Here is a 16,246-nt window from a genome sequence, read left to right on the forward strand (position 1 = left end):
TGCCAAAAATTCGGCAGCGAGAAAACCGATTCAGTCATGAATGATCGAAACTTTTTGCTATTGTCGCGATTAAGCAACATAAACTCTTTGCTTGCACTGAGTAGAATCAATGTGCACACAAGTGCAGGTGAAAACATCCACCCAACAATCGGGTCCGGGAGCAAATCCCCCGGAAGTTTGGCTTATCGCCCTGTGGGAGCCCGAGACCAACGTTTTTTTTGGGGTGGGCTCACGAAGTAATTTTTCAGCCCGGATTTGCGTATGGCCGGTATAGCTGTTGTAAGGTGTTTTTCTGCTGCACGTATGGTATTCGTAGTTACAAGAGTAGCCTGCCTCTGGTGACAGTGGGCAATGAGCAAGGTAGCAAGACAAGGTGCTTGCTTCTACTCCAATTAAAATGCTTCTTCTCTTGGTATTGTCAATTACAAGAATATTATTCGCGTTGGGGTGGTCGGTTAAACCCACTGCGTTCGGCACGAAAGACTGTAAACGACACTCGGTGGTAGCACGTTTATCTTGACTAGACAATTTTACCCCGACTCAGCAGACTCACTGCCATAAAATCACACGGATGCCATCCAAAAGCGAATTAATAACGATCAAAACCCTCTAAATGTCACTCTCTAGCACCATATAGTTGAAAAAACGGTTGCATACTTTACATTTTGGCTTCATTTCAATTTTGAAAGTTCACCGGTCCGCCAGACATTTTTTGAAATTTTACCGGTCCGGGAGGTGAAAAAGGTTGAGAACCACTGCTTTAGACTATTGTCAGAATTTTCTAAGCGACACAAAATTTGATGTAAATCAAGCCAAAGACCGTGAAGATATAATGTAGTACAAATATTAAATATTAATTTCCAAGAATTCAAGATGTTTCGGAGTATAAACTTGGTACTTAGCATTACATTGGCAATGAAAATCGCTGTCACAAACAATCTCAACTTGTAACTATTGGTAATTTATCTGGTCAACTCTTGAAGGTAATCTGAAAGTACTCATCAACTACGCAAGTCAGGTATCAGATTAACTAAGCAATTGTGGCCCGCATTATTATTTTTATGCCGCACCAAGTGTTTGACACTTGAGTTATTTACATCTTTTCCGTTCAAAAGGGTAACCATTTAAACACAAAATAAGAATGTTACAAATGAGAAATCATAACATTCTGACAAGAAGCGAAGTTATTGCAATAGAAAAATTTGGATTTGAATAAAATGGTATTTACGGTGGCTAACTCATTAATTATTTATTATAAAATCATGGAATCGGACATTTGTCTACTGCAATAACTTCGCTTCTAGTGGTTGGAATTGAGCCTAATTTGCTGTGCATCATCTCTACTGATAGCCTAACAATTTTATGAGGTTGACAGAAACATTTTGTAAATTTTTGTTTTCGAATGATAAATTAAAAACTTTCTACTGCAAGAAAATCGCTTCTACTGGTTGGAATCGAGCCAAAGTTGGTGTGCAGCGTTGTTTTCACCAGCCTAACAATTTTATCAAGTTGCCAGTGAAATCTGAAGGAAAAGCTATTTTTTGAACAGCTCTAATGTATGGTATATCATGAGTCGGTGTATACGCCGCAAAAACATAACTGACCAAAAATATTCTACGCTCTATTCCTATTTCTTCCCTGAACCTATTACATGCAGTGTTACTGAGTCGATATGCGAATAATACACGAATAAAACGTTGAGGTAGGAAGGGAAATGGTTCGTCGTTTCAATTTGTAATACGTACCGTTGTGTTGAATCAATTTATCCGTAAGAAATCGAACCACCATGACGGACCCTTTGGAAACAACAGGTTCGGGAAGCTTATCTCCGCAAAACACTCCGATTGGTTCAGTACTGATTTCTTCATCGTACACCGACACGTTGTCGTAGCTGCATTCGTTTGCAATCATTTCTACCGACATACGAATGAAACTCAGCACAATCTGAAATTGGATAAGTCCATGTTCAATGTCAATGTTAAACTTGGCTTCGGGAAAACCAGAAATTAGATAAGAACCATTCAACAAATTAGATTAGAATTAGATTTCTTCGATTATTGTAATTAGGGCTGGGCAAAATCGAGTACCTGAGTGATTCGATTCTGAATCACGTAAAATGCTTCGAGTCGAGTCGAGTGTTCGAGTATCACTCATTATGACGCCACAACAGAATGTACTATGTCAAAGTTCAAATATGCCCCTTTTATGCCACCACGAAGAACATAATGCCTGTTATCCGTCACATTAACGATACTTCGGTATTTTTTCGTTCATACCGATTTCATTGCACTTCTTGACAATGTTGTGGGATGATCATGACTTCGGAAATGTGTTATTTCCAGTAACGTTCGTAGCTTTGTACTATGTCTCTTATGCTGCGACACGGCCAATCAAGGTTTCGAGACTTCAACACAGTGGAAAATAGTATCAAAACTATAATTCTCGTTAGCAAATTAACTTTCAGTTGCGAGGAGCGTATAATTTCAGTACTCGAAAAAATCGTCTTTTGCTACTCGACTCGAATCATCACAATTAATACTCGATTCAGATTCGAGTACTCGAATCATTGTGCCCAGCCCTAATTGTAATAAGACAACGAGTTAATTCAAGTCTGAGTATATTCAATACCTTCTGTGAGCTTGACGCTTTCAGCACATACATACAATCTTCATTTCCCTCATAACGCAGAGGATGATTCGGTGACTGAATGTAGAATTCGTCGTCTTCCGTTTTGCCCGTCGCGTTTTCGCAACTGCTTGTGATGCTGATCTCCATACCCCCGGAAACTTCTGCCCCTTCTAGGATGCGATGCGAGCTGGAATACATTTGATTGAATATCATTATTTTCATCCAGTGCGTATGCCTCATATTTACATCGCCTAGGCCCAGGTGGGAGTCAGTGAGTATTCTGACACGACGTTATGTAAAAAATTTCATAATTCTAAAAATATCACACACACACTTGGAATATTGGCGTGACCTCCTAAATACACACAGTCAATTCAGACAGAACCGCCTAATCATGGCGTTACCACAATATGCGAGCTCGTGGATAATTCTATGGTATTATCAAATCATTTTGTAAACATAATATAGTTAGGCAGGCAGGCACGGTTGTAACCAAGTCACAAGGCTCCGAGTCACAAGTGAATCTCACTTTTTTAGTTTTGACTCGAGTCAAGTCGAGTCATTTTCATTTCGCCACCGAGTCAAGTCCGAGTCCAAGTCAGTGAGCAGCGGGCCGAGTGTTATTGTGACTCGAGTCGGAGTCCAAGTCATTGTTTTGACTGCTCAATTTCCAGTTAAAGTCTCGTTAAACCCACTAAATATAACTGTGTTTGGTGATATCGAATGGTTCGCATTTATAATATACTAATTCCCATAACTTTTAGCGGTTTCTGGTCGCATTTTCAAGTACCAGTACCAATAGACAAAATACCAATAGTGTGGTTACTTTGCTGTTGTTCAAAATTACAATGAAATGTCGGTTTTGGCCGTTTGAGTATCGAGTTATATGACTTGGTTCGAGTCATGCGCAATGACTCGAGTCCAAGTCGAGTCAATACACAGATTGACTCGAGTCGACTCGAATCATTTCCGTATTTTGAGAAAATGACTCGAGTCAAGTCAAGTCATCCGAAAATCGTGACTCGAGTCATTACAACCCTGGAAACAGGTCATTATGAATGTCTGACTCACAAAGAAATGCGAGAGAAACTAACCACAAAACGAGGTTGCATTATCTGTAGGCCTATACCTGAAATACAGAATCACAATACCCACAATTCCTTTCCACACCATATCATACGATACCCAATTGGCATGATATAAATTTTCCAAATTTACAAATATAACTGTTTCATGGTACATAGCTTGAAGATTAGTTTCATCACAATGCACAAAATTATTCTTACTTTGATGTAGTCGTGGTCGATTTTGTTGGAATCGCGTCAAGGACTGGTTCTGAAGGGAAAATGTAATAGGTCTAATATTTGAACAGCTTCTTTGAGTTACAGATCTTCAATATACAATTTAGTAGTATATTGATATGGAAATAAACCTGAATATTTTCGGCTGACACTCATCAGGGGTAATCATCAGCAACTAGTAGAGAATTGGAAAGAACATTGTAGATCAACAATCGTATCACAAAATATGACGTCTGTGGATCGAAGAACTCGCAAACCTCATTAAATGACTTCCTGATTACGTAGCCAGCAAAGCCAACCCAATATATACATCGGTCAGCTACTTTGTTACTACAGGAATACTGTCAAGTCACACTATTATTTCATGGTGTAATATTATCGAAATCAAAACATCATATCAATATATCTACCTTCGTGATCACAAATTCGAATGTACCAAGCACAATTAATAACACTTACGAATATGTTCTGAATCATCTAATTTCAGTGTAGCATTGAAACCAACTGAAGCTCCATCGGTGTTGAAATAGATTAACAATTCATCAGGGACTGTGATTCTTCTCGCTGTAACAAAATTTAAAATGATTAATGATCGTAGACTTATGTTGCATTGGAAACACACTGCTCAAAACTAGAAAATATATCTGGTTGATACATTGATGGCTACTTCACACAGTTATTATAGCAATTCCAGACATAAAAGCGACACAATGTTGTCCCAAATTGCTTTCTATTATTCAAAATTCTTTACTGACCACATCTGCTGCTGAAGCAGTATATTATGTTAGCTAGGGCCGTACAAAAATAACTTTTCTTTTTATCAATTTTATTGGCTGTTTGGTTAAAATGTCAGGCTGCCTAAGAAAAAACGGTGAGTGCCAATTTCGCCTCAATTCTAACCTGTAGAAGCATTGCTATATAAGAAAAAGATTTTGATTAATTTATTCAATAAAAATCATTATAAAATTTTTAAAATTAAACTGGCTACCCCATGAAATTGTTAGGTTGTTTGCAAAATCGATGCACGACAAATTTGGTTCAATTTCAACCTGCAGACTCGAAGTTATGGATGTTCGAAATCTGGGATTTCCAAGCATAGAATTTACGGTGGGTAGATGTATGATGAATAATTAAAGAATTTGCCTCCGTAAATACTATTTTTTACAAGTCCAAAATTTTGTACTCGAATAACTTCACTTCTAACGGTGGGAATTCAGCCAAATTTGTTGTGTATCGTTTTTTCAGACAACTTAACAATTTCATGGGATAGCCAACAATGTTGGAAATTTTTTTATATTTATCTCTAATAAATAAATTCAAAACCTTTTTCTTATGTAGGAATACTTCTACAGATCGGAATTGAGCCAAAATCCGTGGGCAGCAATTTTTTATGCGATCTAACGATATTATCAAGTAGCCCGTAAAAATTCACAAAAAAAAGTTTTTTTGAACAGCCCCAATATATATACACATGTAAACATACACATAAACTACATATATACATGCATACATACGTAGACTTGGATGGAATATATTATTAGCATTAAGTTAACAATACTTACTTAAAATACTCCTTGGAGCCATGTCAATACGAATCATATCATCATCATTCCCCGCCATAAATGAATAAGCAATGATGCCATCGGTATAAGGACTTAATTCCACGTCCAAGGTGATGTTGTGTCCCACTTCTTGTGGTTTTATCGTCCAAAAGCATCTTCGAATGTCATATTCTATTCCCTCTTGCTTCTCGATGAAATAGGATATCCTCCTCTCCGTGGAATTCAGAGTGATGCTGAAATTGCAGTCCGCGTCTGGCTTGGCTTGGTCAAAAGAGGTGATGTAATCGTATTCGTATTCAAAATCAATGCCTGATCCGATATCCATATAAAAGTAACTTGGATCTGAAAAATATGGAAATTTACAGCAACAAATCGACTATGGGGATGGCGAGCATGAAAATAACACACAGTGATTAATAAAGTAGACGATTTTGGAGTTATTAATACAAATTTCTCTCGATTCCAGGCAATTATAAAGATCAAGACATTCTTCTTCTCGTGCACACATGCATTTATAATATTTCGGCACAGCTACATGATAGAATTTGTCACCATAAAAACTATTTTCTTCTGCATTAAACATGTTCTACTCTGTAAATTCACTTCTACAGGTTGGAATTGAGTCAAATTTGTTTTACAGCGTTTTTTTAGGCAACCTAACAAATTCATAAGGTCGTCAATGAAAGTTTACTACTTAACTACGATACTATAGTTGGTAATTTGGTAACTGCAGTAACTTGAACCTGCCTTGAAGATCGCTTTTTTAGCATTCACTGCACTAAAGAATCCCAGCATTATTCAAATTCGCTATTATCACCCAGTATTTAGATCATTTCCGACCGAAAAACGGTCACAATCATTGCAAAGCAATAAAAAGTTACCTGTGCCAACTGATCTCCGGTTTCTTGAAGCTGAAAAATATAAATACCAGGTATACAGACAGAATATCGAAAAACAAAATTTGGAGCCGTTTAATATCAATCAAGAGCATTGTAAGTGTTTCAATCAGATTTATGAATCAGTTAGAAATTAAAGAAAAAGAGATGTACTTACCACCAGCAATATTTGAATCAAATGATAAGTCCGATATCACAAACAAGTCTTCGTCTTCCAGCTGACCGCTTGTCACAGCAGGTGCCGCGCTGGAGCTTGTGGGCACATTGGCCTTAGAGCTACAACATAAATCAAAACCATTGTCTCGATTTACGGAAAAACCTGGAAAAAACCTCATCACTACTACCTCACAAGTATTGAGGGAAAATATTGCCATCGAAAATGCAACGTCTTATTTGATTGACTCTATGTTCACAAGCTACTGTTTTTGCATGGGCCTGGGAGGCTCGGCTTTTATGACTCTGTTATGAGCCTCCCATCTATACCTTACTTATCTGTATGTGATATTTCATGCGATTGCATCTTTGTTATGTATGAAAGTGATTTGCTCTCTTGACAAATAAAGATTCACCATCTACATACATCTCTAAGATAGATTTCAATGAATTTCAATACAAGCCTACCTTGTAGCAGGCTGACCACTAGTGGTAGTCAGCCATGGCAATACTGGAAACCCGGTCACAGTGACAGAGGGTTTTGTTGCGGGGATTGGTTCCGGTGTAGAAGTTGTGCTGTAGATCACATCAGTTGGTGGAGCCATTTTCGATCCTGAAGCAAACAAATTCAGTATTTTGATTTTCTTGTTGTAATATGGTAAATGGGTTAGCATTACAGAGATAATATTTTACATCTCGTACACCATTATGTTAGAGTTTATTTGTTAAATAAGAGAAAATAATACAGTGAAATCTTGCCCAGCAATGCTACCATTAGTTCATCAAGTCTGCTGACCACATTATACTGACATATTGGCCTACATGTTGTGAAAAGTTTTATGCAATAATATGCAGGGTTGTAACCAAGTAACAAAGCTCCGAGTCACAAGTCAATCGCACTTTTATAGTTTTGACTCGAGTCAAAACAGTGAAATGTTCGTCTTTGCGGTCCGAGTCTCGAGTCATATGACTTGGTTCGAGTCCAAGTCGAGTTAATACACGGATTGACTCGAGTCGAGTCAAGTCATTTCCGTAATTTGAGAAAATAACTCGAGTCAAGTCGAGCCATCATAAAATCATGACTCAAGTCGGACTCGAGTCATTACAACCCTGATAATATGCATATCAATGTATTCGAAAGCAATATGCATATTACATAACATAATTTGAAAAAAGAACTTTTTTTTCTTCACATTTTACTGGCCAGAACAGTTCTGGTTTAAACTCACCTTCTTTTGCCTGCAAATTAAGGTCAATCTCCACCCAAGTATTCCCAGTCCAAAACTCCCACGTTTTGAAGCAATGATCCGGGGTTTCGTGAACGCACGCCGTTCTCATCCCGACATTTGGATCCACGACGTGATTGGTCAAAGGTCTAATCGTCCAATATCCCATCCTTGGCACGTAAGACAGCTTATGAGTAACTTGCCGAGGTGGATGCTGAAAAAACATTTAATGAAGTATGCTGAGTAGAGCTACTAGGGTAACTATTCCTAATAAGGCTTGAATTAGTATTACAGCTGAATAGTTTTTCCGAATCAGACTAGAATTACAATATACCACTGACTAATCAGGGTTGTAATGACTCGAGTCACGATTTTCTGATGACTCGACGTGACTCTAGCCACTTTCTCAAAACACGGAAATGACTCGACTCGAGTCAATCTGTGCATTGACTCGACTTGGACTCGAGTCATTGCGCACGACTCGAACCAAGTCATTTGACTTGAAATTCAGATGGCCAAAACCGACATTTCATTGTAATTTCAAAGAATAGTAAAGTAACAGTCCTATTGGGATTTCGTCTATTGGTACTGGTACTTAAAAATGCGACCAGAAACGGCTAAAAGTGAGGAAAATTAGTATATTACATATGTGAACAATTCGATATCACCAAATAGAGTTATAAAAAGTGGGTTTAACAAGACTTTAACCGGAAACTGAGCAGTCAACATAATGACTTGGATTCGGACTCGAGTCATAATACCATGAATCAAACTCGACGTTCTGCTCGCTGACTTGGACTTGACTCGGTGGTGAATTGAAAATGACTCGACTTGACTCGAGTCAAAACTATAAAAGTGAGATTGACTTGTGACTCGGAGCCTTGGGACTTGGTTACAGCTACTCCAAGTCGTTTTGACACCTTCCTATATTTTCATTGTATCGCAGTTTCTTGGTGTTGTTAAATGATGATAATATCAATATACTGATACTGATACCCTGTGAATAATATATTCAATTCATATTCAAATGCGCAAGTTTGGAAGCATGAGATCGAGACATCAGAGTGACTCTTACTTGAAGATAATATGGCCAGCCTCCAGCTCCAACACCGGCATAGACAAACATGCCCAAGTAGCTGTAAGACAGAACTTGCAGATAACTACCGATTTGTCCTCTCACGCTTATCTGGATAGGGTGTCCGGCACCTGAAAAAATGATGGTTTATTAAGAATAATATAAAATTGTCACATTCCTTGACATAAGTATGTATATTAGGGATGCTTTTTTTCAAATTTTACTGGCTACTTGATAAATTGTTAGGCTACCTAAGAAAACGCTGCACACCAATTTTGGCTCAATTCCAACCAGTGGAAGCAAAGTTATTATAGTAGAAAATTTTGGATAAATATCTATTTTTTTCAAATTAACTGGCCACCCAATGAAATTATCGGGGTTAAAACAAATTTGTCTCAATTCCAACCAGTTAAAGCGAAATTAATGGAGTACAAAATTTTGGATTTGGAAAGAATAGTATTTATGGTGGCAAATTCTTTCATTATTTATTATCTACCCACCGTAAATACTATGATTTGAAACCATAAATTTTGAACTCATAATACTTCGCTTCTACGGGTTGGAATTGAGCCAGATTTGTTGAGCGTCGTTTTTTTTATCAAATAAATCCAAAATTCTCTACTATAATAACTTCACATCCACTGGTTGGAATTGCGGCGTTTTTTAGGTAACGTAACGATTTTATCAAGTAGCCAGTGAAATTTGAAGATAAGTCAATATTGAACTGGCAAATATACAATTGAATAAAATATTCATATTGAAATGACACCAATCTCGTCAGAGGTGATCGTAAACAACTAGTGACTCTGATAAGTGTTACCTAAACATATTCGGTTTATTTCAATATAAATATATTATATAATTGTATATTGAAATTCTGTAACTGCAAGAGTAGGGTGTATGTATGTAAAATGTAAATTTAGACAAACCTTCATATGGCGCAATGTTCCCAGATATTTCCCAGTTACCAACAAAGCCCTTTTCATTTGTAGTTTCATCCGACTTGAACACAATATACAACGCGCCGGTCCTGGCATTGATGGATTCTAGAAATATCAAAAAATTGAGAAAGAAATTCTTGGTAAAATATAAGGGAATTTACTTGGTTTACTAATTCCCGAATGTTCCCTCAAAATGGCATTGTCCCATCTCGTGTTACCGGTGAAAATTGTAATCTTATCGAAGTGATCTTCCGTTTCAAACTCCTCAAAACGCAAGTGAATAACTTGACCCAGGTTGGCGAGAATTACATATGTGCATCTGGCGAAATAGTAAGTATAGCAACTGTTTTGTGATACAGGTATTGAATAAAGATTTCTGTTGTACCTTCGCAACACACACAAAAAAACTTCTTTGAGTTGAATGTACATAATTATTAAAATTTATGAAAGCATTATACAGTATATGCAAACATGGTGAAGCTGTATTTGTAGTTGTTTCAAGGTTGAACAGTGATGTTTATTGTCTTGAAAACTAATTCACACTTACGATACATCATGACCGTATTGATTCGGCCATCCTGGACTTGCAAAGCTTCCCGATTTTGAGCCATAGTATCTCCCACCACAAGTCCCAACAACATTTTTACTTCGGTCTGGGACAGTATAGTCTGTAGAAGTGAATTGAAAACAGACACACTTAAATCACTTAATTTAACCATAATATCTTTTTCAGTTATACAGTTAAATCATTTTCTTCATTATTTCTCATATTTATTATCATAACAAAGTTAATTCGCTCAATTGATTCATTGCACTTTGAGATTGAAGGATTTCAATTTATCCATGGTATATATATTCAATATATTGATATTTTCCATTCCATGATATTTCAGTAGTGTATGGTGACATAAAAACTTATGCGTAACATTTCTATCATAATACTGACTACGCGGGATAAGAAATGTGGAAAAGGGATTTGATGAAAGGATAATTCTATGAAATTTTCTCTTACTAGATCCAGTGTGTTCATTGATCCATCCGATGTAGGACAAAATCCTTGAAAACACATCTGGTTTGTCCTTATTTGCGCAACCTATACTCCAACTTGTTACGCCCACAAGAAACCAAGTATCGTTAGATTTGCACATTAGTGGGCCACCGCTGTCACCCTGTACATTGTAAAAATAGAAATAACATTTAAATGTGCTAGCATAATCCTACAGATAATTATGCAGGCAGATATATTTCAGATATAAAATTCAATGTAATCGTTCATTTATTCATTCATTTATATATTTGAAGAGTTTCTTCGAGGTATAGAACTTCAATATATAATTGAATAGTATATTCATAACGAAATGAACCTGAATATTTTCGGCTGACACTCGTCAGGGGTAATCGACAGCTACTAGTAGAGAATCGGAAAAATCATATGTATATCAACAATCGTATCGCAAATATGTCGCCACCAGCATGAAATTTCGAATAAGAGAGCGTTCAATGCAGTGGCGTATCCAGGGGGGGGGGTTTAGGGGGTCGGAACCCCCCCCTTTTCAAAATCATAAAAATTGATGTCAAATATAGCCTCTAATATTTGCTAATTTATTAGTTTAACATATTCGTTTTTACGTATGAAAAGGCGAATATGGCGTCTTAATGTTATTTAAGGGGACTAACACCCCTACAAAATATTGGAATTATGCGCCGAATTAGTCGAAAGGATAAAATAGGTCATTATAATTCGCTAATTCCATACGAATTCTGCGCTTGTTCAGCTACATTTCAGCTGTGGCAATTGCCGACGTTCTCAACTTTCTTCCCTCGATTTCTCTCTCGCCTTGCTAAAACGAGAGACGCATTTTAGGAAAATCTAATCTAATTGGCCGACGCGATACGTAATTGGAAAGACGAAGTTGTCGGCAATCAACATCGCTCGCGAATTCGCTGCACCTGCTCGCCATGAAATCCTAATTAAGAATTGCACGCGGCGTGTTGATTGATCAGCGAGACGCAGACACGACGGCACCAGTACGACAATGCTGTTCTCAAATCCACATTGTATTCGCGATTATTGGCGAGAAATGGCCTAGGATTGACATTCACATTTCAAAATACAAGCCTAGCAATCCACGTTCTCGATTGTTAGGTGGCTTGCTGTCGTCCAAATACAGGCCTATGTTGTCGCTGAACGGGAGAATTGAGTAGGCCTAGTAGTAAAGTTAACCTAATTATATCGGCTGACAAGTTTCTCTGTCGATCAAGTTATTATCCCAGTGTGTACTCTGTATTAGTTGACTGACTTGCGTGCTTGCAATTAAGGTCTAATTATCTTCGCGCGTACTACACGCTCAGCCGTACGGCTAGTAAAGCCATCGAAAAGCACACATTCGTGTACGACGTACACTGTTCACACCACACCTCTCTGTGGCAATCGCCCTCGTTTATGCTACCGCCCTATTCCGCGCTTGTTCGTCCGCTGCGATACTACCGACCGTGCGCATAATATCGTCAAAACCCAACAAAATCGCGCATCTCTGACCGGAACTAGGCGCTTGAAGACGGGCGGCGTTTGCCGGCTCATGACTAAATGTGAGCATTTACGAATTTCTTTCAATCATACCGTAAAAGAAACGCAATTTTCAGGCAATGTCCGTATCGTATTCGTACATCTCCCACTCACCGCAAATCTGTTTATTATTAAACTATAATATATTAAATATTCCCCATGGTGTGGAGACGAGTGATCGTAATGATGACGTCACAATAGCCAATTTCGTAACGCAAAACCCCCCCCTTTTTCGCGCTCTGGATACGCGCCTGGTTCAATGTACTATTTTTAGAAGGTACACGAACTCCTGTAGGCGCAGACTTGGTATTTTGATAAAACTCGACTCCAAGGCCCCCAAATCAAAGTGTGAACGACCTATCTCGATAATTTGTCGCGCAAGCAGGATTATCCAAGAGTAATTTGCCAATAGCAATGGCATATATGTATGTTACCAATTCAAACTATCACAAGAATGCGACACTGCAAAACAAGTACTCACAATAAATGACCGAAGTCTATTAATGAAACATCCCTATTCCCTGGATCAATCAATAGATCAAATTGTCAAACGTGTACCGCACTAGTATGATATCTATATACTACCATCTATGCATGTAATATATATAATATCTATCCACTAGTATGCTAAGTTGCTATGCTATACTTACATGACAAATTCCGATCCCACCAGTATTAGGATAGCCAGCACAGACCATTCTATCGGTAATTGAATTTCGATAAGATCCAGTATCACATTCACTACTGGAAATAATCGGAGTCGCCGCTTCATTCAGAACGCCTTCTCCTGGTACTCCCTCCATTTCATAACCAAAACCAGCAATATGGCAATCCGTACCTGAAAAACAATACATAGAATGTATGAATATTGATTTTATGAATAATTGAATGAGGAAGTAAAGTGACAGAATAGAAGGCAAGCTGAATATGAAGCATGGACTATTCACTACTCCGTAAAAATGTGGAATTTACCTGGGGGAAATTCCTGGAGACCTTCAGGCACGCAGATTGGAGAAATGAAAGTGGAGAAGTGGGCTGGCGGTGTGATTTCAATCATTGCAATATCGTAATCGGGAATGTCTGCTCGTTTATTGTACATGCTGTAAATGAAGCATCCATTAGATATTTTCTTGTGATGTATAAACATTTGAGATGTAAAAGCAACTTCGAAGCGACTCATTTCTAGTTGGACCGTCGGTTTTGGTCTTCCATTTGAGTAGCACTGCCAACCATGATCTAAATCAGTGGCTCTCAAACGCCAGCTTTCATGCCAATGATATATAGATATACATAGATCGTTCATTAAATTCGTCTCACCAAGAAAACTTGAATATTTCAAATAATACGACCTGATGGTCATCAAGCCAATCCTTTCACCTAATAATTAACAACTTTATATCCGAATTGCAAAATGCAAAAAGTTGGACACCTCTCCATTAATTAGAGAAATGAAACACCAAATTTAAATTTATTTAAAAATTTGGAATATGTTTTTCAGCACCATGGTGTAATATAGACTTAATGGTCTATTAGGACGTTGTTTACGTTGCAATGCTGTAAGTATCACACCAAACTGTTTAAAAGTCATAGCATACAACTTGTTTAAGATAGTTTTATGTCAATGTTAAGAAGACTTTTTGAACATAATCTCTTGAATTTCAACAGTACAATTTAGAGACATTTAGTAGTATAATAGGTTTAAGAAACAGCAAAGTCACATTTTTTTCAAAAGAAACCGAACAATCACAATCAATTTAGTTGTTTTTAACATGACTTCACCTTGCAGATACTTCAATAGAACCACTCAGAACTTATGTAATATGAAAAAGGCAGCAGCTAATTTAAGATGAAGCTTCCAATGTTTGCTTTTGAGTTGTATACGTTTGTCGTAACTGCATTATCTGTTTGTTTTGATTTTTGATGGCTAACCGGTACCCAAGCTAACACGAAAACAACTGTTTTAAACTATATATGTTCAAACCCAACACAATCGAGAATATTCCTACTCGTGAACAAGCAGCCTTTTAATTGAATGTTTTGTCGTTTGCTTTTCCACTTCTCTCGTGGCCACAGCTCCAAGAAGAACCGTGAAATCAGACGGTCGATTGTCGTCGAAGCAATGAGCCGCCGTAATGATGTGTCGGTCCGAAATCAAAGTTCCACCGCAATTGTGCTTTACTCCTTTGAACTGTAAAGATACGTTATACAATTGAGTAATATATTCAAATTGAAATAAACTTGAATATTTTCGGCTGACACTCGTCAGGGGTAAGCGTCAGCTACTAGTGGAAAATAGGAAAGAACATTGTATATCGACAATCGTATCACCATATATGACATCACAGGCATGAAATTTTGAGTATACAAGGTTAACAGATGGTGAGTTTGTGCCAACAAAACTAGTGTGTATAATCTAAATCAGCACATTGAGCTTAAGCAATCTGTTCGCTTCGACAAGATAGCATAATGGTGGGGCATCTGGCTTTTGATCGATAGGTCGTTGGTTCAATACCCGTCGGGTCATACCAAAGACCTGATCAGTAAAAAATGGTATCTGTGGCTTCCCAACTTGGCGCTCAGCTCTGGGGTAGCATGGAGGGGTGGTGCAAGGCTTAGAAATCCTTAGAAGACTATATCTGCACCTTCCATGTCCAGCGGCATATGTGCAGCATGTACTCTTGGTATGCATATGCACAGATCGTGTATATGTATATCGTGAATTGGTGTATATGCCACAAAACAACAATAAAAAAATATATAATGTCATATTCCTATTCCTAGATAGGAAATCAAACATTAGGCATTGGAAAATGAATGATATCATTTTACATATATACAAAATTAACTTATGAAAACTATTCTTTGAGTATACTGACCATCATAGAAGCTATCCAAGGCCACATTCCTTTCTTTGACTTGCCGCCCCCTACAACTCTCAACATTGGCGAAAGCCCTCCATATTGAGATAGGAACGGGTTGGCATCCATGGAACGAACGCCGCATTGATAAGATACACAATTGGGAATCCACATTTCTCTTGATTTGCATTGTCTCTCTGCAAGCGAATCGTGAATTCAGAAGTGGTCAGTAGCAAAGTACTCCTATTTTTGTAAGTATTCACACACTACTTACTCAAGTATATATGATTTTAGGGTCAAAAGTAAGTGTAAGTGTAATGTCACAAAGACAAAATTCTTTCTATATTTCGAATTCGGTTAAACATATTTACTGGCGTTCACTCCTGATGAGAGCCAGTCGAAAAGCTTCAAATGGAATAAATTTGGCAATATGAACGTACTGTTTGCTGCAATATTGAAGTTCTGTACTTCCAAAAGCCTAAATGTCTGAATTCGTTTTGAATAGGTCATCGTCACGATTAATATTGAAACTGTCATGACAACCGAGAGAAACAGCTCCTTTTTCATTGATGAACATATTTGTTTTACCTAACACATCCTGCAATTTCATAAGTTCGATTACATAATAAAAATATGTGACGCCTGAACCAAATCTACTTTTGAAATTACTCACTTGAATACCTTTGAGACCTCTCACCTTTTACTTCTACTAAAAGCAATGTAGCATGTCTTATAGATCGCTTCTTCTAATTGCTATAGAATAAAATTTACGGTATGACTTCTATATCTACACGAGTAGCAATTCTGACTACTTAGACCATCTCTGAGCATGATGATAGTTTGTGCGGCACAAAAGCTATGAAGTCCCAAATTACCTGTAATTTTAGTTGGAATATTGCTTGCATTTGCCCCGACTGGCCCAAACGGCATCGTCGTTTGTATTAACGACTGGATTAAAGTTGTGCCTGAAAATAATAAGACAAGGTATCATAGATGAGTGGCACATCTTTGACTGCAGAAATGATCATTACTAGGGCTTG

At 37.6% G+C, this 16,246-nt stretch overlaps 1 protein-coding gene across 4 annotated transcripts in view; it reads right to left on the reverse strand.

Moving 5' to 3' along the window:
* The window catches only part of LOC145456101 (uncharacterized), a 73,255-nt gene that overhangs the window by 16,369 nt on the left and 40,640 nt on the right, over positions 1-16,246 (reverse strand). For all 4 annotated transcript variants that reach the window (XM_080334144.1, XM_080334143.1, XM_080334145.1 and 1 more), the window contains 19 exons: positions 16,082-16,171; positions 15,225-15,403; positions 14,355-14,536; positions 13,321-13,448; positions 12,999-13,186; positions 10,795-10,951; positions 10,330-10,450; positions 9,944-10,101; positions 9,771-9,887; positions 8,842-8,972; positions 7,770-7,980; positions 7,009-7,153; positions 6,545-6,663; positions 6,373-6,402; positions 5,492-5,833; positions 4,389-4,493; positions 3,915-3,963; positions 2,629-2,815; positions 1,746-1,944 (listed from right to left, as the gene is read on the reverse strand). In XM_080334144.1, coding sequence (XP_080190270.1) covers positions 1,746-1,944; positions 2,629-2,815; positions 3,915-3,963; positions 4,389-4,493; positions 5,492-5,833; positions 6,373-6,402; positions 6,545-6,663; positions 7,009-7,153; positions 7,770-7,980; positions 8,842-8,972; positions 9,771-9,887; positions 9,944-10,101; positions 10,330-10,450; positions 10,795-10,951; positions 12,999-13,186; positions 13,321-13,448; positions 14,355-14,536; positions 15,225-15,403; positions 16,082-16,171 — 2,838 coding nt within the window. The remainder of the gene's footprint in view (positions 1-1,745; positions 1,945-2,628; positions 2,816-3,914; positions 3,964-4,388; positions 4,494-5,491; positions 5,834-6,372; positions 6,403-6,544; positions 6,664-7,008; positions 7,154-7,769; positions 7,981-8,841; positions 8,973-9,770; positions 9,888-9,943; positions 10,102-10,329; positions 10,451-10,794; positions 10,952-12,998; positions 13,187-13,320; positions 13,449-14,354; positions 14,537-15,224; positions 15,404-16,081; positions 16,172-16,246) is intronic.

Source organism: Botryllus schlosseri, chromosome 14, assembly GCF_051294905.1.
Source record: "Botryllus schlosseri isolate E-star chromosome 14, Bs_hap1, whole genome shotgun sequence".
In the NCBI taxonomy this organism is placed as follows: domain Eukaryota; kingdom Metazoa; phylum Chordata; class Ascidiacea; order Stolidobranchia; family Styelidae; genus Botryllus; species Botryllus schlosseri.